Below are 20,637 nucleotides of genomic sequence, written 5' to 3' on the forward strand. Positions count from 1 at the left end.
TTAGGTATTTTTAAGTTTGTTATTATTTATCCTCATAACATCTCTACATAGTTATCTGCATTTTATAAGTAGGCTCAAAAGGGTTAACATGTTGTATCTGTTTAATAAGGGAGTCTGGCTAAATGGCACGTGTGGCATTGCCTCTGCCTGGAGCCCTTATCAGCTCTTCTCTGAACTTAATGATCTGCTAAGTGGTGTCCTTATATCCTTACCTGTTTGCCCGTCCTTCTTCCACATTAGACTAGAACCATCTCTTTAAAAGCACATATGATCGCCTCTTTAGTGATTTAAAGCTCCCTTGATTCACACTAGGTGCAGGCTCATTTCCCGACTTTGAGCATTCTACCGTCACAATCTGCCTCCATCCACCACACCTGCCTTTACCCCTCATTGGCAGCCTCCCCTAAGCCTAGCCATTTGTCACTGTCCTGTCCCATTTCCCCTTGCCCTGTGGGGCCCTTGTGTGCACTGTTATCTCCCCTCAGTGCCTTTTCCTCTTCGTCAGGAGAACGGTATTTTTCCTTCAAGCTCCACCTCTGTGTTCCTAGGCTCCTCCCGCCGCTCAGGGAATTCTGATTTCCACAGCACACCCTGGGAGTACCAGGGTCACATTTCATTCAGAAATCTGATGTTAAAACAGCACATTGGGTGTAGTACTATTGAAAAATAGCTTAAAACCAACAAGAAATTAAAATATATGTAGTTCTATGTAGCTAGTTCAGTAATTTTCATGCCCACTAAAATTTGCGGACCAGTGAACCAGTCTAGAGGAAAGCAAAGTCTACATGCAGAAGTCTGTGAGCTCACACCATCTGCCCTCAACCTAAGTGTCACATCCCTACCACGTAATCAAACGTGGCATTGATGGAGAATTCTGAAGTGTTTCTCCTTGCCTGCAGTGTTTTGTCTATTTCTAAAAATAATCTTCTTTGATTTAAATATATAGTAACGTATTTATTCTCTGAGAAATGAAAAAATGGGCAGTATGTACAGAAGGGGATCAGATTTTACAGTCAGAGCATAGATCCACTGTTGCTGAAGTATCTGTCACTCTCCACTCCAGCTGTTTGTTCGTGTGGCTGTTTGTTTCTAGAATGTGAGTACTTTATGAGCTCAGATGGTTTTCTTCCCTCCTATTCACTCTTCTCCCCTCCCCAACAGTGCATGCTAGTCAGTGTTTCTTTAGTAAGTAAATGCAAGATTATCAAGTATCTCATCAATTTCCAAAGAAATATTAATTTTTAGGGTAGTATTAAGACTGAATAATTTTTGCTATTATATATTTGAAAAATTTTAATCGTGTTTCATTTTCTTTGTACCATTTGTTTTCTAGATTCTCTACAACAGTCATGTGTTATTTTTAGAGTTAGGAAAATGTTGGATATTAGTTAAATTAGTATGTTTATACTAACATATTTAGAATAGAATTTTTAAAATCAAAAGAGGAGACCAACCAGAATATTTCATTCCTTAGCCATAGTGGTACCCACATTTTATTTTCATGGCAAAAGCAATGCTTATAAATGTAAATTTTATAAGTTATTTTTGTCTTGTTATCCAAATGCAACCAGCCTAGAAGATTTTAAAGGAAGAACTTAAATTAAGTGATCTTAAAACATAAATACAATGAGTAACTACTATTGCTAGTGAAGGTTTATTTCCCTGATGTGTTAAATACTTCAGATCTTCCAGGACCTAAACCATCTAGTTGACACTATTCAAAATGTTACAAAGTTTATTTTTTTGGCTCTGTGTTGAAATCTTTATGCTTATCACTATTAAATGGTCTTTACAATAACTAGTAATATGCCCACCATCTGTATATAAGATAACTTTCAGAAACCTAAAGGAGACCTTATTTCTAAAGTATACAACTAAGGGAATTTTCTACTTGATATGCAGGGGAAAAAAAGAAAATGGATTATTAAATTTTTATTTAAACAGAGTAGGCTGTAAGCTGTGCATTGAGTTTCATAACCTTATTTACATGTGCAAGTAGCAATTCCAATAGTGTATTTAAACATGGAAGGTAATGCATTTTACTATTCCTAGTTTTATTTATTTTTAAGAGTAAACTCTTAAATAAAACTTTATTTCAAATGCTACCTTCCCAAATTCTCTTAACCCGTTTGCCCTGCATCGTGCTTTCCCATAGCACTTTTTCCTTCTAATACATGGTACAGTTGACTTGTTCATGATGTTTATTGACTCCTCCCCTGCTAAAATGTGAGCTCAGTGAAGGCACAGAATTTGTTTCTTTTTTTGTTTGTTTTGCTGTTATATCTCCAGCACTTAGAACAGAGCCTAGCACGTAGTAAGTATGCAATAAATATATTTGTTGAATAAGTGGGTAAGGCAGGTATTTAGTTAAAACCAAACTTTTTAGACCAGTATTTGTTGGATCCAGTGTCAAATAGAGTACTGTGTGGAACCAGTCACTTTATTCCATCTCTAACCCCAATGCTCCTGGATATACGTGCATTCTAAAATACTGCAAAGTTACCAGCTGGCAAAAATCATTAATTCTAAGTTTGTGCATTTGTGTGTTTATGTGTTTGTGTATGTATAAGCATACACATTCACATAATAGATATTTGTAGCAGTTACTCCTCATCACAGTCTCTACTGGGCATAAATGGATGAAATAAAAATTACAATTATGAAACAATGGTTAAAATAATGTCAGTGAACCGAATGTTTTGATCTTTTTTGAGCTGGTGAAAATCTCTTCTTTGCACAGATCTTAAATCTTACTCAGGCACTGAGAGACGGGAAGAGCCCTGTCCAGCTGGTACAGATGCCTTGTGTGATTGTGGAACGCAGTCAAGGTGGAAGTCAAGGCCGGATTGTGCACCTCAGCAACTCATTCACGCAGACTGTCCACTGCAGGAAGCCATTCTTTTCCTCCTGGTAGCAGATGCACGAGTGAGAAAAACAAACTATTTGGCATTTTCATGTTGTTAAAACATGACAGTGGTGTGATCTCTGTTAAGAGCTCCAGTTGCCAAAACCTCATATAATACATTTTAACAGTACTCAAAGTTTACAGTTTCTTTGTCCAAATATTAAATTTCTATTTCAGGGAAGAAGTGATGTATCTCTTACATCATATTTTTGTAGAAAAATTGTATTTTATGTTGTTGATGTTAGTTGAAGAGGTGATTTCATAGTTTACACATTCTGAAACGACTGTAATTACTTTAGAATCCCAAACCAAAAAATGAGGTGTGTGTTGACTTTGAATACAGTAACTTTTTATGTACCTTTTAAACACTGAGAAGAATGTTCATGTTAACTCGTCTTACATTATATAAGGCCTTTCAGGTTGAAACTGCTCTTAGAAACTTTAATAGAGTAGTTAATAGAAAAATAGGTAAGAATAAAGCAATGTTGCCTTAATTTTAAAAGCTGCTATTTTAGAACTTGAATAAATGCTCTTAAAGTAACCATTATTAGGGACCAGAAAATTACATTTTGTTTAAGTTACAGATGACCATTTTCTCTTTTTTGTACTTCAAAGTATTTTTGGTCAATTAGTTTGTTATAGTGAGGGAAAAAATCTTAAGGTTATCTCCCTTTCTAAAAAAAAAATAGAAACACTAAACAGACTTGAGGGGAATAATATGAAATTAAGATAGATCCCTAATATTTTGAAATTCCAAAATATCGTTAAAAATTCCCTTCTGTTTCTTGCATGGAATCAGTACCTCATGCAGAGTCAGTTAGTACCTCAGAGTACTGACTGATTCAACTTAGTATTTCCGTTAGCGTTCAACTTCACTGAAAGGTAAACCGTAACTCAAACCGTATATTGGATTGCATTTTTGGAGTCCTAGGACATAACCTCTTAAAAATAATAGTAGTATTGTAGGGTACTTGAAATTACTGATGTTATTATAATTACAGTCACCTTTTAGAGTATCAGCCCCAATCAAAGGGGAACATGACAGAGCTAACTATAAAATCATTTTAATTTGATTTTGAGTATCAGTATGTCTGACATCCTGGGTATCTGTAGCACTTTTAACTCATCAAGTGATTTAAGTTGAGATGAGCCCAGTGTGAAGATTTGATCCCAAAGAAGCTTCATTCTCTTCTCCGCTTCAAAGAAATAACATCACCCCATGTACTAAACTGGGCAATTTGGCCTTTTGTTTTTTAAGCATTCTGTCCTGTAATTTTTAAAGTTATTTTTGTGTAGAAAGTATTTCCTGAAGTTGAAATTAGGATGGAAGTCAGATGTGCCGTCATCTCTCCCCTCACGCCTTTCCCCTGGCCTTCGTGGATGTGATGCGTGAGAACACTGTCCTGGTAGACGTCCGCCAGACGCCGTGCTCGCCTCCCTCCCTGACTCTCCGTGCTCTTAATGTTGAGATGATGGAAAATGGACTGGAAATTCAAAACTCAAGCTACTATCTTTAGATGAATACTAGTAATTAAAACGTGCCTTTTGAGGGTGTATTCTTATTGAAATAAGTTGTTATGATGTGGGTACTGCTTTCATCAGTTTTTTTCAGTATTTTGAGGATTGCTATATTAATTTTTATAGTGGAAACTTAGTGAGTTGCTTCTGTTTTATATCCTAAAATTAAAATAGTGTGGAAATATTTTTAAATGGCCTGACCAGGCCAAAAGGGTAAAGTTGAAATATTTAAGATGTGATTACAAGTCAGAGTACATTGCTTATATTTCGTAAATTTTCATGAGCTTCATTCTTATTTAAATATTGGGTTAATTTTTTCAGCGAGTATATTTATAGTGTCAAACATGGTAGACTAAAGGTAATAAAAATAACTGTCTTAAGATTAGACTTCTCCTGAAGTATGTCTATGGAATATTTAGAATGCTTGTGAACACATTTATGTTTATAAATGATGCCAAACCACCATTTTCTTACTTCATGTATTAGTATAGTTTAATTCTTGGTCATTCCAAAAGACATGGTTAACTGGAATCTTTATAATTAGAGACATTTTAATTCTTATTTAAATATATGCTGCCTTATTCTCCCCCAAATTTGTCAACAGTTGACGACTCTGGAAACATGTTTTTGCAGTTCTGAAAACAATTTGATTCAGGAAAATTTTTTTTAATTTGAAGTTTTGTACTAAAGGAATTAAAACCTTATTAAAAACAACAGTGACCAGTTCTTTGATCAGATTATATCTTAAATCCTTCCACAGATACATGAAGGGACAGGCAGCATTTTATGTTTTACAGTCGACCTTCTTTCCCAAAGTTTCTCGGGCAGCTGTAGAGTTGTGGGAAGATTCTCCCGTGTTGTCCCTCTGTTTCCAAGCCTCTCATGTGGTTAGTTTGGTTCCACGTGACTGTGTTCTGGCCAGTGAGATGTGGGGATAAGGGATCTACGTGACTTCCAGACCTGGCAGTAAAACTCACTGCATCACAACCAGTGGTCATGGTTGGCCACTCTCTTGCCTTCCCATTTGGCTATAAACAAAGAACTTGCAAAGTGGAAGCAGCCAGAGCACATGAGTCACTTCTTGGAAACGTACCAGGAGAGCGCGCTGACTGCGCTGGACTGTGACGTGAGCAAGAAACAGGTGCTTGTGTTTAGTCACTAACATTTTTTGCATTTATTTGTTAAAACTTGCTGTAGGCCTATCCTGAGCATTATAGTGTAAATATAAAAATACAAACCATTTTAAAACAAAAAATCAAAAACCAATCATAGGAGGCTGGATGGCAGCAGCAGTGGATAGTTTTTTTAATCCCTAGTCCCCATCAAGCAGCTAGGATAGCAAAAGAGAAATCACAGTGATTCCATCTTCACCAACCTTTTTTTAAAGGCTGTATCTCCAAATACAGTCGCATGGGGGTTAGGGCTTCGGCATATGAATTTTGGACGGGGACACAATTCAGACCAAAACACTACCCGAAAGAAAAGGCTTTTAAGCACCCCCAGATGCATTACTCTCCCTGAATGTGACCAGGACCAGCCTCTACCTCAGCCATTACTGCAGTCCCAGCCACCTCCTGGTCTTATCCCAGATGGAAGGCTGAAGTAATAGGAACACCCATCTGTAAATATTTCCTGTAGTGAGGCCTGAGAGGCATTCTTCTTAACGTGTAGGACCTTTCAACCTGGATTTGTCATAATTCTTTTGATAACTGAGATAAATGTCTTGCTTACTACTGGGCTCTTGGTTCTGTTCCACATAGTCATGTACTGGAACAGCCCATTCCTCAGTCACGGCAAATACATGAGTTTGCTTTAGCCCTTTATTGTTTCCTAAAATCCCAGCTCCTGAATGGACAACAGTTTGTGTGACGGATATAAATCACTCACTGAGTTCAACGAACATTTGCTGAGTACTCATTGCATGCCAGATTCTCCAAAAGGCAGTAGGAATACAAAAATCAGTAAAATACAATTTAGGTCTTGGATTCGCTCTTTAGATACTGCTCCAAGGCAGAAGGAAAACCGGGAAATGATAACAGATCAAAATAAAGTATTTTCTAGGGAATAATGTCTTAATCTTCATGTGTGCACATTTCTACCTTTGCCTCTTAGACTGTAAATTCCTTGCACACAGGGAAGGGAAACTAAATGCTTTGTAAACAAAATGCTTCACTGACTTTGACGTGAGCTCTCAACATTTTTCTTATGTATAATAGAAGCATATTTTCAATATCTAGATTCCTGTTGCATTGTGGAGTGTGTGGCTTTCATTCAACCTCTTAATATATTTAATCTGTTCTTTGGAGGAAAGGGAGTAACTGGTCTCCAAAAATGGTTGTCCTCACTTCCTTCCCTCTTTGTAAGCATGTACTTTTCCACCTATCAGGAAGTGGAATCCACCTCTTGCCCTTTTCAGTCTGGGCTGGCCTTGCAGCTGGCTTTGACCATCAGAATGTAATGAACGTGCAGTGATGCTATTTTGGGGCTTAGCCTTTAAGAAGCCTGGTAGCCCCCACTCAGCCTGGGAAGTCAGCTGCCAAGTAAGAAGTCCAGCTATCCAGAGTCCACCATGCTGTGAGGACGCCCAGGCTAGCCATGTTGAGAGGCTGCATTGAAAGAGAGGAGGGGATAAGGTCATTCTACTTACCACAGAATCGTCTCTCTTAAGAAAATTAACAAAAAACCCTACTTATATAAACCATTTTCAAATATCTTCTGTTTTTCACCAAATATATATTTTACAGCTATACCACTCTGAGTTGAGATTCAACCAAGTTTTATACATTGCATTTGTTTGTTCTATCTTTTAATTTGGGACAGTTCCTTCACTTTTCCCGTGACATTAACCCTGGGGATATCCGCCATTCTGGATTTGTCTCATAAGACTTCTTAGTATTCAATTTCATCCTCTATCCCCTGTATTTCCTATAAACTGGGAGTGAGATCTAAAAGCTTGAACAGTTTCAGGTTAAACATTTTTGGCAAGAATATTTCATACCTACTTCATATTGTGTTTATAGCAGAAGTCAGATAAGAGAGATTTAATTTTTATTGAAGAATTCATCATGGTAGAGGAGGAAGTCCCCAAAAAGCCAGAGAATTGTGGCAGCAGGAAATCTCTTCACAAAATCAGAAAATATCCTCATTTACAGAGTGTGGTTAGATCACCCGCATTTCTTTGAAAACCTAATTCTTGTCCCACGTTTTTCATCAGTGAGTTTTTCTTAATTAGGCCTCCTTGATGATGATGATGATGAGTTGGTTTCCATCAAGCAAATGTACTAATTTGTCACAATATCAAAAGATTATTGTCCTAGATGGTAGTAATTAAGCACGAAGTCTCAGGAACAAAACACTTAACTTGGAACAAAGTCATGTTTGACTCCTGCGAGCTTTCCTTCATTGCGAGCAATTGTGCTTTCACTCAGTGCTGAGAAGGTCGCTAAGTGTTAAGTGGAACCACGGCTTGAACTGTGAAAGCATGTAACAAAAATACATTTGTCTAAGCAAGTTGCATTATTAATCATTTTATCCAGTAGATTTTAACCTGCTTCAGAATCCATGTAAGGAGTTCTTTGAGGAAATAAATCCTTAAGCTTTAAAGTTTCTGTTCTAGCACTAAGTAAGACAACAGATGTCACTTTTGGCTATAAATTTACTTATGTCCTAATATTGCTTATTTTTAATAAATAGAAGGTGGGTCAAAATTCTCTTTTGACTAAGAGTTTGAGTAGACCTGTATTTAAGTAGTATTTGCAGTAGACCTGTATTTAAGTCCTGACTCTGCCCCTCTCCATGTCCTTGGGCGGATCTTGCAACCTCCCAGACTAGCCTTCTCTCCACGTGTAAAATACGTGATAATGCCAGCTTCAGAGGTTTATGACAGGGGCGAAATAACGTGTATGTATTTTGTGAAAAGTGCGGTACAAATTCTGTTAGTTACAGATTCAGCTTCTATCCAAGCAGCTGTCTATGTGTATTAATGGCGCTTTGGGAGTTTTGGTTTTAGATGATGAAATAAAGCGTACATCTGTGCTTATGGGTTTGGATTATTGCATAAATTTCTAGATTGGATATCATCTTTCCCGGAGCAGGGTGCCAGATTTGGAATCAAAGGCTATTTTAAAGTTTTCTGTTGTGTGACACCCGAGGGGTTGATCTGGCTTTGAGAAGAAAAGGCACCTGAGGTCACTGGGTAATAGTAAGAGATTTATCCAAACCTGAGTCCCTGAGAAACTAAGTGACATTTCAAAAGGTATTTGTTCAGAATCCTGACATCCAGTTCCAGCCAGTGAAATGCTAATCTGGCAGTCGGTGGCTGGGGCCTCTGCAGGTCGCCTTGTGTTTTTTTTTTTAGAGCTGAAAATTGAAAGCATGTGATATCAAAAAGAAGCAGCTAATCTACTCTGTATGCAAAGAGATGTGTTTATTTTTCCTCTGACTCCAGGAACCCTGGCTGCGCCTCAGCTCTGATTACACAATTTCCACCTGACAGTGAAGGCTTCTGGAACTACTGAGGCTTTCAGAAACAGTGGAAAAATCGGGTAGCCTTGTCTTCCCCAAGAGTCATAAAGTTGAATAAACATTTAGGGCTGATCCCCTGGCTGCAGGAACTGGTTTAACCAGATTCGGTGATGCTTATGCCCAGATGCCTGTCAGGGTAAATATAATCTCCTTTAATCTCGGTGTGGCGTTGGGAACAATCCAGAAATCTGTTCTAACTTTCACGTGTTTGTTTTAAATTGCAGCGCTTATAGGCAATCAGAAACTGCCTTTAAACCCAGGCACTGGTTTAAACTGAGGTCACCGCTGCTCTGGTACAGTTTCTAAGCAATTCACCATCCAGCTACACTTGCTCTCCGTGCTGTCGGTGAGTTGGAAATGAAGGAGTCCCTGACTCTCTAGCTTAAATGCTGCTCATCCGCGAGGACAGCATCCTCCTTAATATGTTTGGGGGGGGGCAAACATTACTACTACCCTTAAGTTTCGAAAGTCTGTGGCCCAGAGAGGGCAAGTTGTCATCGCTGACGTGGAAATTTGAAATAATCTACGGAGGAACACGGTAGAAAAAGCCTTTGACTCTGAATGAAGAGATGAAAAGGCAGCAGACTACGCCACTCCCAAATATGCCAGTTGGGCACAAGAATGATTTGGAGATAATGGCAATTGAGAATCAGCAGATGTAAGAAAAGCTCTCTGCCCTCCCCTTATCTGCCTAAAAAGCAAGACGTAATCTGTAAAGATATCCCCATTCCCCCACCCCCAACTTCCCTCTGTACCAAGAAGAACAGAAGTTAATCCCTAGTTTCGATTCTAGACCCTTATTTACCTTTAGTTTCCCCATATCCTTGCCTTCCCCAAATTTGTCCCTCACAGGAGCTCAAAGTCCTTTTCATGTTTTGTCATGTCTCTAAAAATGTGCTGTTCTCCTATCAAGATGCTGTATAAGTGCAGGTTCTAACACCTCTTTGAGGTGCCCCCCTCCGAGTGCTCCCACGTGCATGCCTGATACACGTTTATAAATGTCTGCTTGTTAGTTTTATTTTTTGTAGGGCTTCAGTTGGAGAACCCAAGATGGGTAGAGGAAGGAGAATTTTCTTCCTTCCCTGCAAGATCAAGTAGACTCTAGTGGAGGTTCTAGTCATACTTTGGGGAGGTTATTTGTGTTTCCAGTTAATGTATCTGTGCGTGTATGTATATGTATACGTATGTATGTGCAGGTGTGTGTGTTTACTTACTTAGCTAACAGTGCTACAACTTATAAAGTTCTTACTCTGCCATGTAGCTGTTAGGACACTGCTCCTTTTTTTTTCTAAAATGTGTTTGTTGGGATGGTTTCCCATTCATCTTTTGAGGGGGGTAACTAAATTTGTTTGTTTATTTAGTGGAGGTACTGGAGATTGAACCCAGGACCTCGGGCATGCTAAGCATGCACTCTACCACTGAGCTATACCCTCCGACCCCTTCTGTAAAATTATTCTCTTTGGATTTCCAGTAAGTTCTATTTCCCCTTGGCTCCGTAGACTTAGGGGTGGAAATAACTTCCTACCGTTAATCACCCTCAGGGAATGCACATTCCCTGGGTAATTGAACTTAACTCTGGTAAACTGTCCCCTCACAAAACTTTCTTCAATTACCCAACGTGAGCGCACCATCTGTTTCCTGCCAGGATCCTGCATGTCACACGTGTGATCTCATTTCATTCTTCCTGCCAACCAGAAGCGATGGGTATTATTACCCTCTTCGTACACCTGAGAAAGGCTCAGAAATGCTAAACAACTGGCCTGAAGTTACATAATTAACTTGTAAATGGTAGGGGCAGGACTCAAAGGGAGGTGTGCGTGACTCAGGGACCCCTTCACCAGACTGAAGCACACTGAATTAGCCACAGGGTCCCAAATTTTCCCCTTTGTCCTCTTCTCATAAAGAATACTTTGCCAACCCGCATGAGTCTCTTAAAATGAAATCCATTAATAATGTAATCTATCCAAACACCTCATTTCAACTAAGATGCACAAAATATTTTAAAATAAAAGGATAGTTACAATAAAACATGTATTTCACATATGAATGCTCAGCATGACCACATTATTATATTACAATGAAGCTGTCAGATGCACCTACCTTCATGATCATGAATACACTTGGATTTAAGATAAGTAACACAAAATTGTTTTTTTTTTCCTTTATATATGACTTTTTGAAATCAGAGCTAAATTCGGATATTCATGTAGAATCACTCAGGTAGATTAGGTTTTGCTCACAAATATTCACCGTCTCCCCGCCACCTCCGTGGGGAGAGTGTTCTTTTCCTCCCCCCCCACACCCCCCAGACCTTGGGCTTGCCAGTGTGGTCTGCCCTGGCCAAGTGGCATAGCAGCAGGCAAGGCTGAACTAAGGTGTGAAATGCGCTGGGCAGGGGGCCTTGCCCACCTGGGTCCCTGCCATTCTCATGCTGCCCCTCCAGCCTGGGCCCATGATGAGATATAGGGAGCAGACCTGAGCCCAACTCACGCTCGGAGAAAGCCCCGCTGACCAGGCGTCAAGCGGAACTGCCCCGCTGAGCCCCGCCTGCATCCGCCAACCCCTCGCTAACCCACAGATGTGCGGGGGAGAACGATGTGTTCTAAGCCACCGTGTTTTAGAATGATTTATTATGTGTGAAGAAACTGCTGACAGATGCAATCATCATGAAGGTAACGGCTTTAAAGGTGGATACAGATGGGATGTACTGGGGATTCAAGGAACATGAGCCATGTTGCTGTTGATCACGTGAGTTTTCCACAATGGTGAACAATTTTTTTTTTCCTGGACAACGCACAGTATAATTTCTCTTTAATACAGACAGTGGTTGCATACCTGTCATATTCAGATATATGAAAACTGCAAGTAACTACTTTGTGAAAAGTTAGAGTCTAGATTTAAAAACTATAAACAGGTTATTCATCTACATAAAATGTCTTTCCAGATTAGAAAAGTTGTGCAGAGCCTAGAGTAATTAATTCTTCATTGCACAGGACTGTCCTAACACTTACAGACCACTTAGCACACAGCCCCTGTCCTCCAAATTCCAATAGTGCCTCCCAGCCCCTGTGCCAACCAAAAACACCTCCTGGCATTTTCAAAATGTGCCCCTGGGAGGTGGCACAGCCCTTGTTGGAATCACTAGATGAGATGACTCAGTGCTTCCTTCCAGCTCAAATATTCTCAGATTTTCTGAGTCTGATTTTAGTTGTCATTCAATCAGTGAATATGTACTAAATGTCTGTTATGTGCCAGCATCGTGGATATAAGAATAATACACAACCTTTGCTCTCAAAGGGCTTACGGTGTAGAGGGAAGCACAAACCAGCAATCAGGCAATTCTCATGTACAGCGATGAGCGGTACCAGTGCTGGATGGTCAGGATGCTACAGGAGGACGTCCATAAGAGGAGCATCTAACCTAATCTTGGGGCTCAGGAAAGGCTCTCCCAGAGGAGGTGATGTCTAAGCAGTCATAAGAGAGGTCTGGTTATTAATTAAGCAAATAGGAGTAAGAGGTGAACAGAGGGGAAGGAGTAGGCAGCATGCTCTTTCCCTGAAGCAAGGACCTGGATGACTTATCTGCGGAGATTGTTGAGGGAGCACGAGCATTGAGTTGGAGGGATCTCGGTTCAAATCTGACCGCTGCTATAACCCTGAGCCGTTTTCATAGCTAAGCTTTATGAATTTCTTGCTATGTTCCAGGCACTCTGGTAAGTGCACGCTGTGGATTACTTCTTTTAATCCTCCCAACCAACAGTACCTAAAAGGGTGGGTACTATTATTATCATCCCTCTGTTTACAGAATGAGAAACTGAGGCACAGAAAGGTTAAGTAACTTGCCTAGTCTAGCAAGCGGTGGTGTGGGATTAGAACCAAGACAATCTGACTGTAGAGCCAACGTTCCTCCCCTCTCCCCTGCACAGCCTAACCTGGGATCCTGTTTCCTCAGCTGTGTGGTATGTGTAACAGCAGCTCCTGTAAGCTGATATGTAAATGAAATGTTTATATATTTAAGCACCAGGCACATTGGTAGAATATTTTTTAAAACAGTTGATTCAACTTCTGATCCTTCCATTTTCAAGGGAGGAGCAGCATACAGTGTGCGTGATTTTAGTTACAAATCTGGAGAGCATACAGTGTACGTGATTTTAGCTTGTACAAATCATGTTTTTGAAAACTGAAGTGCCATTAAAAGAAAATGTATATTAAAATTAAGTTTGATTACATGTAAGAGAAAACACAAAAAACAAGTGGCTTAAACAGACAAGGGTTTACTCTCACGTGAAAGGAGTTGAGTTTGACAGTCCAGTTTCTCCTTACTTTCTCTCAAGTTCACCTCAAGGTCCAAGATGGCTGCAGGAGCTTCAGTCTTTGTACCTGCCTTCCACAGCAGGAAGGAGCAGGGGGAAAGAATAGGAGATAAACCTCCCAGTTGAGTTGATTCCCTCAAGAAGGACTCCTGCTTAGTCTGGGATTAGGACACACTGATGATGGGGTACCACAGCCCCGCCTCTCCCTGTAAAGCAGGCAACACCACTGTGCTGGTCGTGCACCCGAGCTCCCTGAGCATCAGGCTGAGGCTGGACTCCAGCTGAAACCACGTCTCTGCCTCACTCTCCTGCTTCTCTTCCTTCCTTCCAGGTTTCTCCTTCAAAACAAACAAACAAACAAACAAACAAACAAAACCAAAAAACAAACAAACAAAAAACTTGCGTAAGAATCAACCTGGGCTCTGCTTCTAGGAACCCCACAGTGTGTTCTTTTTTCCTGCCATAATCTGCCTCTTTATAATCTCACCCAGGTTCTACCGCATTGAGTAATCCAGGATAAATGGAATTCTCTTCCATAGTGTAGCACCTCTATATATTTGAACACAGCTGTAAAAGAGTGATGATATGTACATACCATTTGACTGTTGACAAAGAACTCTTGTGTTCATTTTCTCGTATAATCCAGCACTCCCTCTGCTTGATGACAGATATTGCTATTTTGGGGAGGAGGCGCCAAATTCGAACATGTTTTAGTAGCATCTGCAGTTATACTCTGTGAGATGGGAGTGTGGCAAGGGTCTGTCTCAGACAGTCCTGCCGTGTCTCCCAGCTTTTCTCTGCTCAAGGATTTTGTTGTACAAACTAAAAACATTATTAGACAATAAAATAAAAAATTCATAAATTATTGCTCATATTTATAACCTCTTCAGCAAAGATCCAACATATGCAATGAAACATACATATATTTACAACCAGACCAAATCTTTGCTCTACTGAAGGGTCATCTCATCTCCCGGCTAAACTCTAACGCTAGGAGGGTACTGACAGGTGCTAAGGTGCTAAGGCTGAGGCAGAAAATAGGTGAGCTTATTGTACAGGGTCCAACGAGTTGCCTGGGAGTCGTCCCCCGCCCCCACCTCATCCCAGCCTACTCCACCTCTGGCCCGGGACCCCTGGGTGGCAGCCTCTGGCCTGCCTGGGACAGGGTTTAGAGGCGTAGCCTCAGCCTCAGCGGCCGAAGATCCTCCTAGGAGCGCGGGGGCGCTGTGAGTCACTGCGGGTCATGGAGGCGCTCTGTCTCAGCCTCGTTGGTTCGGACCGAGGCTTTCGGGACGGCGGCGGGAAGATGGCGGCCCCCAGGGACCAGCTTGGAGCCGTGGAGGAAAAGGGAAGCTCGGGTCGCCAGGGGAGCTCAGGAGTCGAGGTGGTTTTTCCCTCCGATCCCGCCACCTCCGCCCCGCTGTGCCCTCACGGTGGGTCCGCGTTTGGGCTCAGGCTGGCTGTCAGGCGCCAAGGGGCGTGGGTTAGCCTGAAGGTGCCATGGGCTTTTAGGACTCCCGGATTTTTTATCTGCCTCTCTTCCCCACCGTGTGTGATGCCTTTCTCTGGAAGTTGTGGTTTTCCACTTAAGAAACCGTCGTAGAAAGTCCCCACAGTTGTGGTTTTGGCTCCACAGCTATTACATCTTTTTGAAGGGACGAGGCAGAGGCTAGACAAACAGGATGCATGTTACTGAGTAATTCCCATTGCCAAGTACTTGGAGATTTCATGTGTTGCTTTGCCATCTTTTCAATTAAAAAAACATTAGGGAGCAAGATAGAATGAATTCTTGCTTAGAAACCAGACCCAATTTTTCTGTAACTTGGGGGAGAAAGGGTATGTACAACTATAAAGCTCAGATTTTCACTGAAAGGATAGATGAGCAGAGGTTTCAAAGTTCTCAGTTGTTGGACCCTTCCTTGTGTCAGGACACAGGCCGTTCACCATGTGGACCGCAACTAAACTGACGATAGCATTTTCTTTCTGGAGAGACCAGTTTTGAAAACTTTTAATTTCTTAAGTAGTCAGGGCCTGAATGTCGTGACCTTAGGGGGAAAAATTACTTAGAATAGTACATTTAATTATGATAAGTTGTGCATTAAACTAAAACCAATTTTATTTAAGGGCGGTGGAAACTAGGAACTGACATGTTTTTTCCTATTCTAAAACTAGGACCCACTCTTCTGTTTGTAAAGGTGAACCAAGGGAAAGAAGAAACACGGAGGTTTTATGCCTGCTCAGCTTGTAGAGATAGAAAAGATTGTAATTTTTTTCAGTGGGAAGATGAAAAGGTATGTAAACTTTTTGGCTATATATATATATGTTTTTTTAACAGGGGAAAATCAAATTATTATGGGCACACGGAATTCTCATGGAAATGAAGAATTCCCTATTTTAAAATTTTTGATGTGCGTGATATTTTATTGAGAATGTATAGATAAATCTTTTCAGAGATGAAGATACCATGTTTTTTGGCTGGAGAGACTGGTGTTTATATTTGCTCTGAATTTACTCTGATTACTGATGTCTTAAACTACTATCTCAAAGACTGAGTTCCCTTTAAGACTTTCTGAGATGTTATTACGGAGTTGCAAATACAGATTTCTCCCAAAAGAGTATAGGTGATGGTCATTCAAGGAAGTGTTTTAGAAAAACACTTTCTTGGGAACATTTGCATTGGACATCCTTTTATTTATTTATTTTTTAAATTGAAGTATAGTTGGTTTACAATGTTAGGTTAATTTCTGGTATACAGCAGAGTGATTCAGTTACACATGTATATATATCTAGTCCTTTTCATTATAGTCTATTACAAGATATTGAATATAGTTCCCTGTGCTATATACTAGGACCTTGTTGTTTAACAGTTTTATATATAATAGTATGCATTGAACATCCTTTATACAGCTGTTGGATGACCGATGAAGGCACTTAGAGATAGTTATGAGCTTGGTATCCTCTTGGACTCAGCTCCAATTAAAGTTTCTGAAAGTTTTAACTAGAACATTTTCAGGTTTGTTAGGTTTATTGGAAAACAGTCTTGTATGCGCCTCTTCTGCAGACTTGTTAAAATCACCAAGTGTGATTAACCTCTCAGTGCTTTAATAGTTGGTTACTGTTTCAAACCGCTCTAGGATTTTCCCAGGTTAATGTTTTGTTTTGTTTTCCCCTGAAATGAATGTTTGTTTACAACTTTGAGCTGCTTGAATTTCTGGCTTCTCAATGTCAGAATGTGATACTAGTTTTTCTAGGGTAGTAGCAAATTTGATGGTTTATTAAGTGGCTTTACTTTTGCACTCTTTCAGTTGTCAGGAGCTAGACTTGCTGCCCGAGAAGCTCATAATCAAAGATGTCAGCCTCCTTTATCCCGATCACAATGTGTGGAAAGGTACTGATGCAGTGTCATTTTTCATTTACTATCCTTTTTTTCCCCTGTGCCCTTAAGTTTAATTAATTTATTTTTATTGTGATAAAGTATATCTATAACATAAAACTTGCCAATTCAGTGGCCTTAATTACATTAACAGTGTTGTGCAACCATCACTGCTATCAATTTCCAAAACTTTTTCATCACCCTAAATGGAAACTCTGTCACCATGAAGCAGTAACTCCCTATTCCACCTTCCCCCAGTCCCTGGTAACTTCTAATCTACTTTTTGTCTGTATGAGTTTGACTATTCTAGGAACCTCAGATAAGTGAAATTATCAATATTTGTCCTTTTGTGACTGGCTTACTTCACTTAGCATGTTTTCAAGGCCTATCCATGTTGTAGCATGTGTCAGAAATTTATCCCTTTAATGGCTGAGTAATATTCCATTGTATACATGTACCATATTTTGTTCATCTGTCAATGGACACTCAGGTGTTTCTACTTTTTGGGTATAGTGACTAATACTCAAAACATCAGTATAAATATCTGTTTGAGTCCCTCTTTTTATTCCTTTTGCATACATGCCTAGGAGTGGAATTACAGGATCATATGATAATACTATATTTAGTTTTTTGTGGAACTGCTAACCTGTTTCCTACAGTGGCTGCACCATTTTACATTCCCCCCAGCAATGCATGAGGGTTCCAATTTCTCCATGTCCTTACCAACATGTGCTATTTTCTGTATTTTTTATTATAGCCATCCTAGCAGTTGTGAAGTGGTATGTCATTGCGGTTTTGATTTTTATTTCCCTCATTACTAATGATGCTGACCATTTTTTCATATGCTTTTTGGCCATTTGTATGTCTTCTTGGGGGAGTGTCTGTTCAAGTCCTTTGTCCATTTTTAATAAGGTTGTTCATCTTTTTGTTGTTGAGTTGCAGGAGTTCTTTATATGTTCTAGATGTTACACCCTTATTACATGATTTGAAAATGTTTTCTCCCATTCTGTAGGCTGTCTTTTCACTTTCTCAGTGATGTCCTTTGATAACATAAGAGTTTTTAACTTTGATGAAGTCCAACATCAATTCTTTTGATATTACTGCTTGTGCTTTTGGTATCATAGCCAAGAATTCATTGCCCAATCCAATCTCATGAAGATTTACTGTAATTTTCCTTTTAGAAATATTAAAAGAACCACAAAAAACTTTTAAAAGCTGTATACATCTATTTTTAAAAATCTGCATTTAAAAATATTTTATTGGGTGAACTGGAATTGAGTCAGAGATTAATTTTTTGGCAAACCTGTGAAAAGAACTCATCCCCCTCCTGTGTTGTAGACGTCGTGTTCTGTTCACTGGGAGAAACTCACGAAGGGGCCTGTGGTCTAGGTTGCTGATGACATAGGTTTTCACTCTCATGACAGCTCCTTCTGGTTACCTGGGCTCCTATGTTTAAGAGGTTTCTGAGATCTTAGCCAGGGTAAGAGGAAAGAAGTACTGGGATCTGTTAAAAATGTCTTTCTGAGTTTAAGATTTTAAGGCCCTTTGATGGAGGAGGCTTTTAAGATAACTTGATTGCTCCTTAACTACTGAACTTAATCAGTGATGTCTGCTTAATTTATGGGAATTGAATCAACAATGAAAAATGTTGAAAAGGGAATTAATGTAGATTGAGCACCACTGAGCTAGGCACTATGCTAGCTGTTTTCCACAAGATATTATTTAATCCTGCCAAGGTGGTTTACTTAGAGGAGAAAACTGAGACTTGGACAAGTAACTTCATCAACTTCATACTGCTAGAATGACTGAGCAGTGATTCAGACTTATGCCTCTTTGATTCTGAAGTGGTGTTTTTAGGCATAAAAGCAGATAGTAATTAATATATGATGTATAGTAATTTAATTTAAGGAAATACAAGGCTTTAGACATAAAGAATTTTGTAGAAATATATTATTATGAGACTATATAGCTTAATGAGATAAAATAGAATATTGAAGAAGCAGAAAGTAGGAAATAGAAAAATATCACCCATGGTTTCTGTCTTTGAACCCAGGACCTTGGTCATTTTGTAGTACCTCCTCCTGACCTTTTTTTAATATGCAAAGGTTTGTTTTACAAGGTTATGGTCATCATGTGTACATGGTTTTGTCCTTTGCCTTACCACTTTTGTCTAATAAGCATGTAGTTCATTTTATTACATAAGGATATTGGTGATTCAGTTGAACTCCATAAGAAAATTTAGACGTTCTTCTTTCCTTACATAATAAAATGTTAATCTGGAGCTAAACCACAGTTCAAATTTTTGTCCTGCCAGAGTATGGTTCTTGATACTAAAAAATTCCTGAAATTCATATTTCATGTTAATTAGAATATAAAAGCACTGGCTAAAATATGAAGCATTAAATTTTTTTTAAGTTAAAGTTATTTCTTGGAGGCTGTAATTTTATCTGTTATTTAGTGCTGGTTTTTGAGAGCATGTTCTGATAAAGTAATTTTCATCATCTTAAATCATCTGTGACCTATAACTTCAAGTTTTGTTGCCCAAGCCTCCGTTCCTCCCTTCCTGCATCCATCCATCCATTCATCCAATTGTTTATTCATTCTTTTTTAAGGGCTCAAAAAGAACTTAAAAGGCTAGTAATGGAGTTGAGCTATATTTAAAGATGATACAGTAAAGATTTCTAGTCAAAATGGCGGAGTGGTAGGACCACGAGCTTGCCTCTCCTCGCAGCTGCAACAAAACCACAACTGAATGCTAAACAATCATTGAAAAAAGACTGGAACCTAGCAACAAAGATCCGCAACTGGAAACATAAAGAGGAAACCACAGCAGGTTGGTAGGAGGGGTGTGCTTGCAATATAATTGGGCCCCATACCCCTCAGGTCGGTGACCCATAAACTGAAGATTTGTTAAGTCGCAGAGGCCCTCCCACAGGAGTGAGAGCTCTAAGCCCCACGTCAGGCTCCCCAGCCCGGGTTCGGCATTGGGTAGAGAAGGAGACCCCAGTACCTCTGGTTTTGAAGGCCAGGGGGCTTGGCTCTGGGAGCCTCATAGAACTGGGGGAAATGGAGACTCCATTCTCTTGGGAAGTGCACACGGAAAGTCACATGCAACAGGTCCAAGGGCAGAGGCAGTGATTTCATAGGAACCTGGGCCAGATCTGCCTGCTGGATTTGGAGGGTCTTCTGGGGATGTGGGGGATGGCTACAGCTCACTCAGGGGACATAAAAGCTGGTGGCAGACATTCTGGGAGTGTTCATCTACATGAGCTTTCCTGGAGGCTGACATCTTGACTGGATCATTAGCATCAAGACCTAGCCCTACCCAACAGCCTGTATAGAAGCCTCAGGCCAAACAACATACAGGGTGGGAACACAGCTCCACCCATCATCATCAGACTTCCTAAGCCACAAAGGCTTCTAGACACAGCCCTACCCACCAGAGGTCCAGGACCAAGCTTCACCCAGCAGCGGGCAGGCACTGGCTCCTCCTGCCAGGAAACCTGCATAAGCCTCTAGTCCAGCCTCATGCACCAGGGGCATATACTAGAACTAAGAAAACAATAATCCCAAAGCCTGTGGAAGGAATCCACAGACACATAGAAAGATAGACGATATGAGTTGGCAAAGGAATATCTCCCAGGGTAAGGCACAAGATAAAATCCCAGAATAAGAAATAAGTGATGAGACAGGAAATTTATGTGAGAAAGAGTTTAAAGTAATGATGGCCAAGATGTTCAGAGAATGCAAGAGAAGTATAGATGCACAGAGCGAAGTTTTTAGCAAAGAGTTGGAAAATATAAAGAATATCCAAACAGAGTTGAATAAAATCACTGAAATGAGCCATACACTAGAAGGAACCAAGAACAGACTAAATGAGGCGGAAGAACGGATCAGTGAGCTAGAAGACAGATTAATGGAAATCACTACTGCAGAACAGAAAAAGGAAAAAAAGAATGAAAAGAAATAGGATAGTTTAAGAGAACTCTGGGACAACATGAAGCA

The 20,637-nt window shown here is 40.0% G+C and overlaps 2 protein-coding genes across 6 annotated transcripts in view; both read left to right on the plus strand.

Moving 5' to 3' along the window:
• The window catches only part of PI4K2B (phosphatidylinositol 4-kinase type 2 beta), a 35,678-nt gene extending 27,220 nt beyond the window's left edge, over window positions 1-8,458 (plus strand). The window contains 1 exon segment of the mRNA XM_032495100.1: window positions 2,741-8,458. Coding sequence (XP_032350991.1) covers window positions 2,741-2,914 — 174 coding nt within the window. The 3' untranslated portion in view covers window positions 2,915-8,458.
• Window positions 8,459-14,452: 5,994 nt separating this feature from the next.
• The window catches only part of ZCCHC4 (zinc finger CCHC-type containing 4), a 42,477-nt gene continuing 36,292 nt past the window's right edge, over window positions 14,453-20,637 (plus strand). The window contains exons 1-3 of one of the 5 annotated variants that reach the window (XR_004325331.1): window positions 14,453-14,692; window positions 15,432-15,550; window positions 16,565-16,647. Coding sequence is in view for 2 of the 5 variants with exons in the window: in XM_032495146.1 (XP_032351037.1) it covers window positions 14,503-14,692; window positions 15,432-15,550; window positions 16,565-16,647 (392 nt within the window). In the remaining 3 variants the exon portion in view is untranslated. The remainder of the gene's footprint in view (window positions 14,693-15,431; window positions 15,551-16,564; window positions 16,648-20,637) is intronic. The other 4 variants (XM_032495146.1, XM_032495138.1, XM_032495162.1 and 1 more) reach the window with 4 other exon arrangements.

Source organism: Camelus ferus, chromosome 2 (assembly GCF_009834535.1).
Source record: "Camelus ferus isolate YT-003-E chromosome 2, BCGSAC_Cfer_1.0, whole genome shotgun sequence".
NCBI lineage: Eukaryota > Metazoa > Chordata > Mammalia > Artiodactyla > Camelidae > Camelus > Camelus ferus.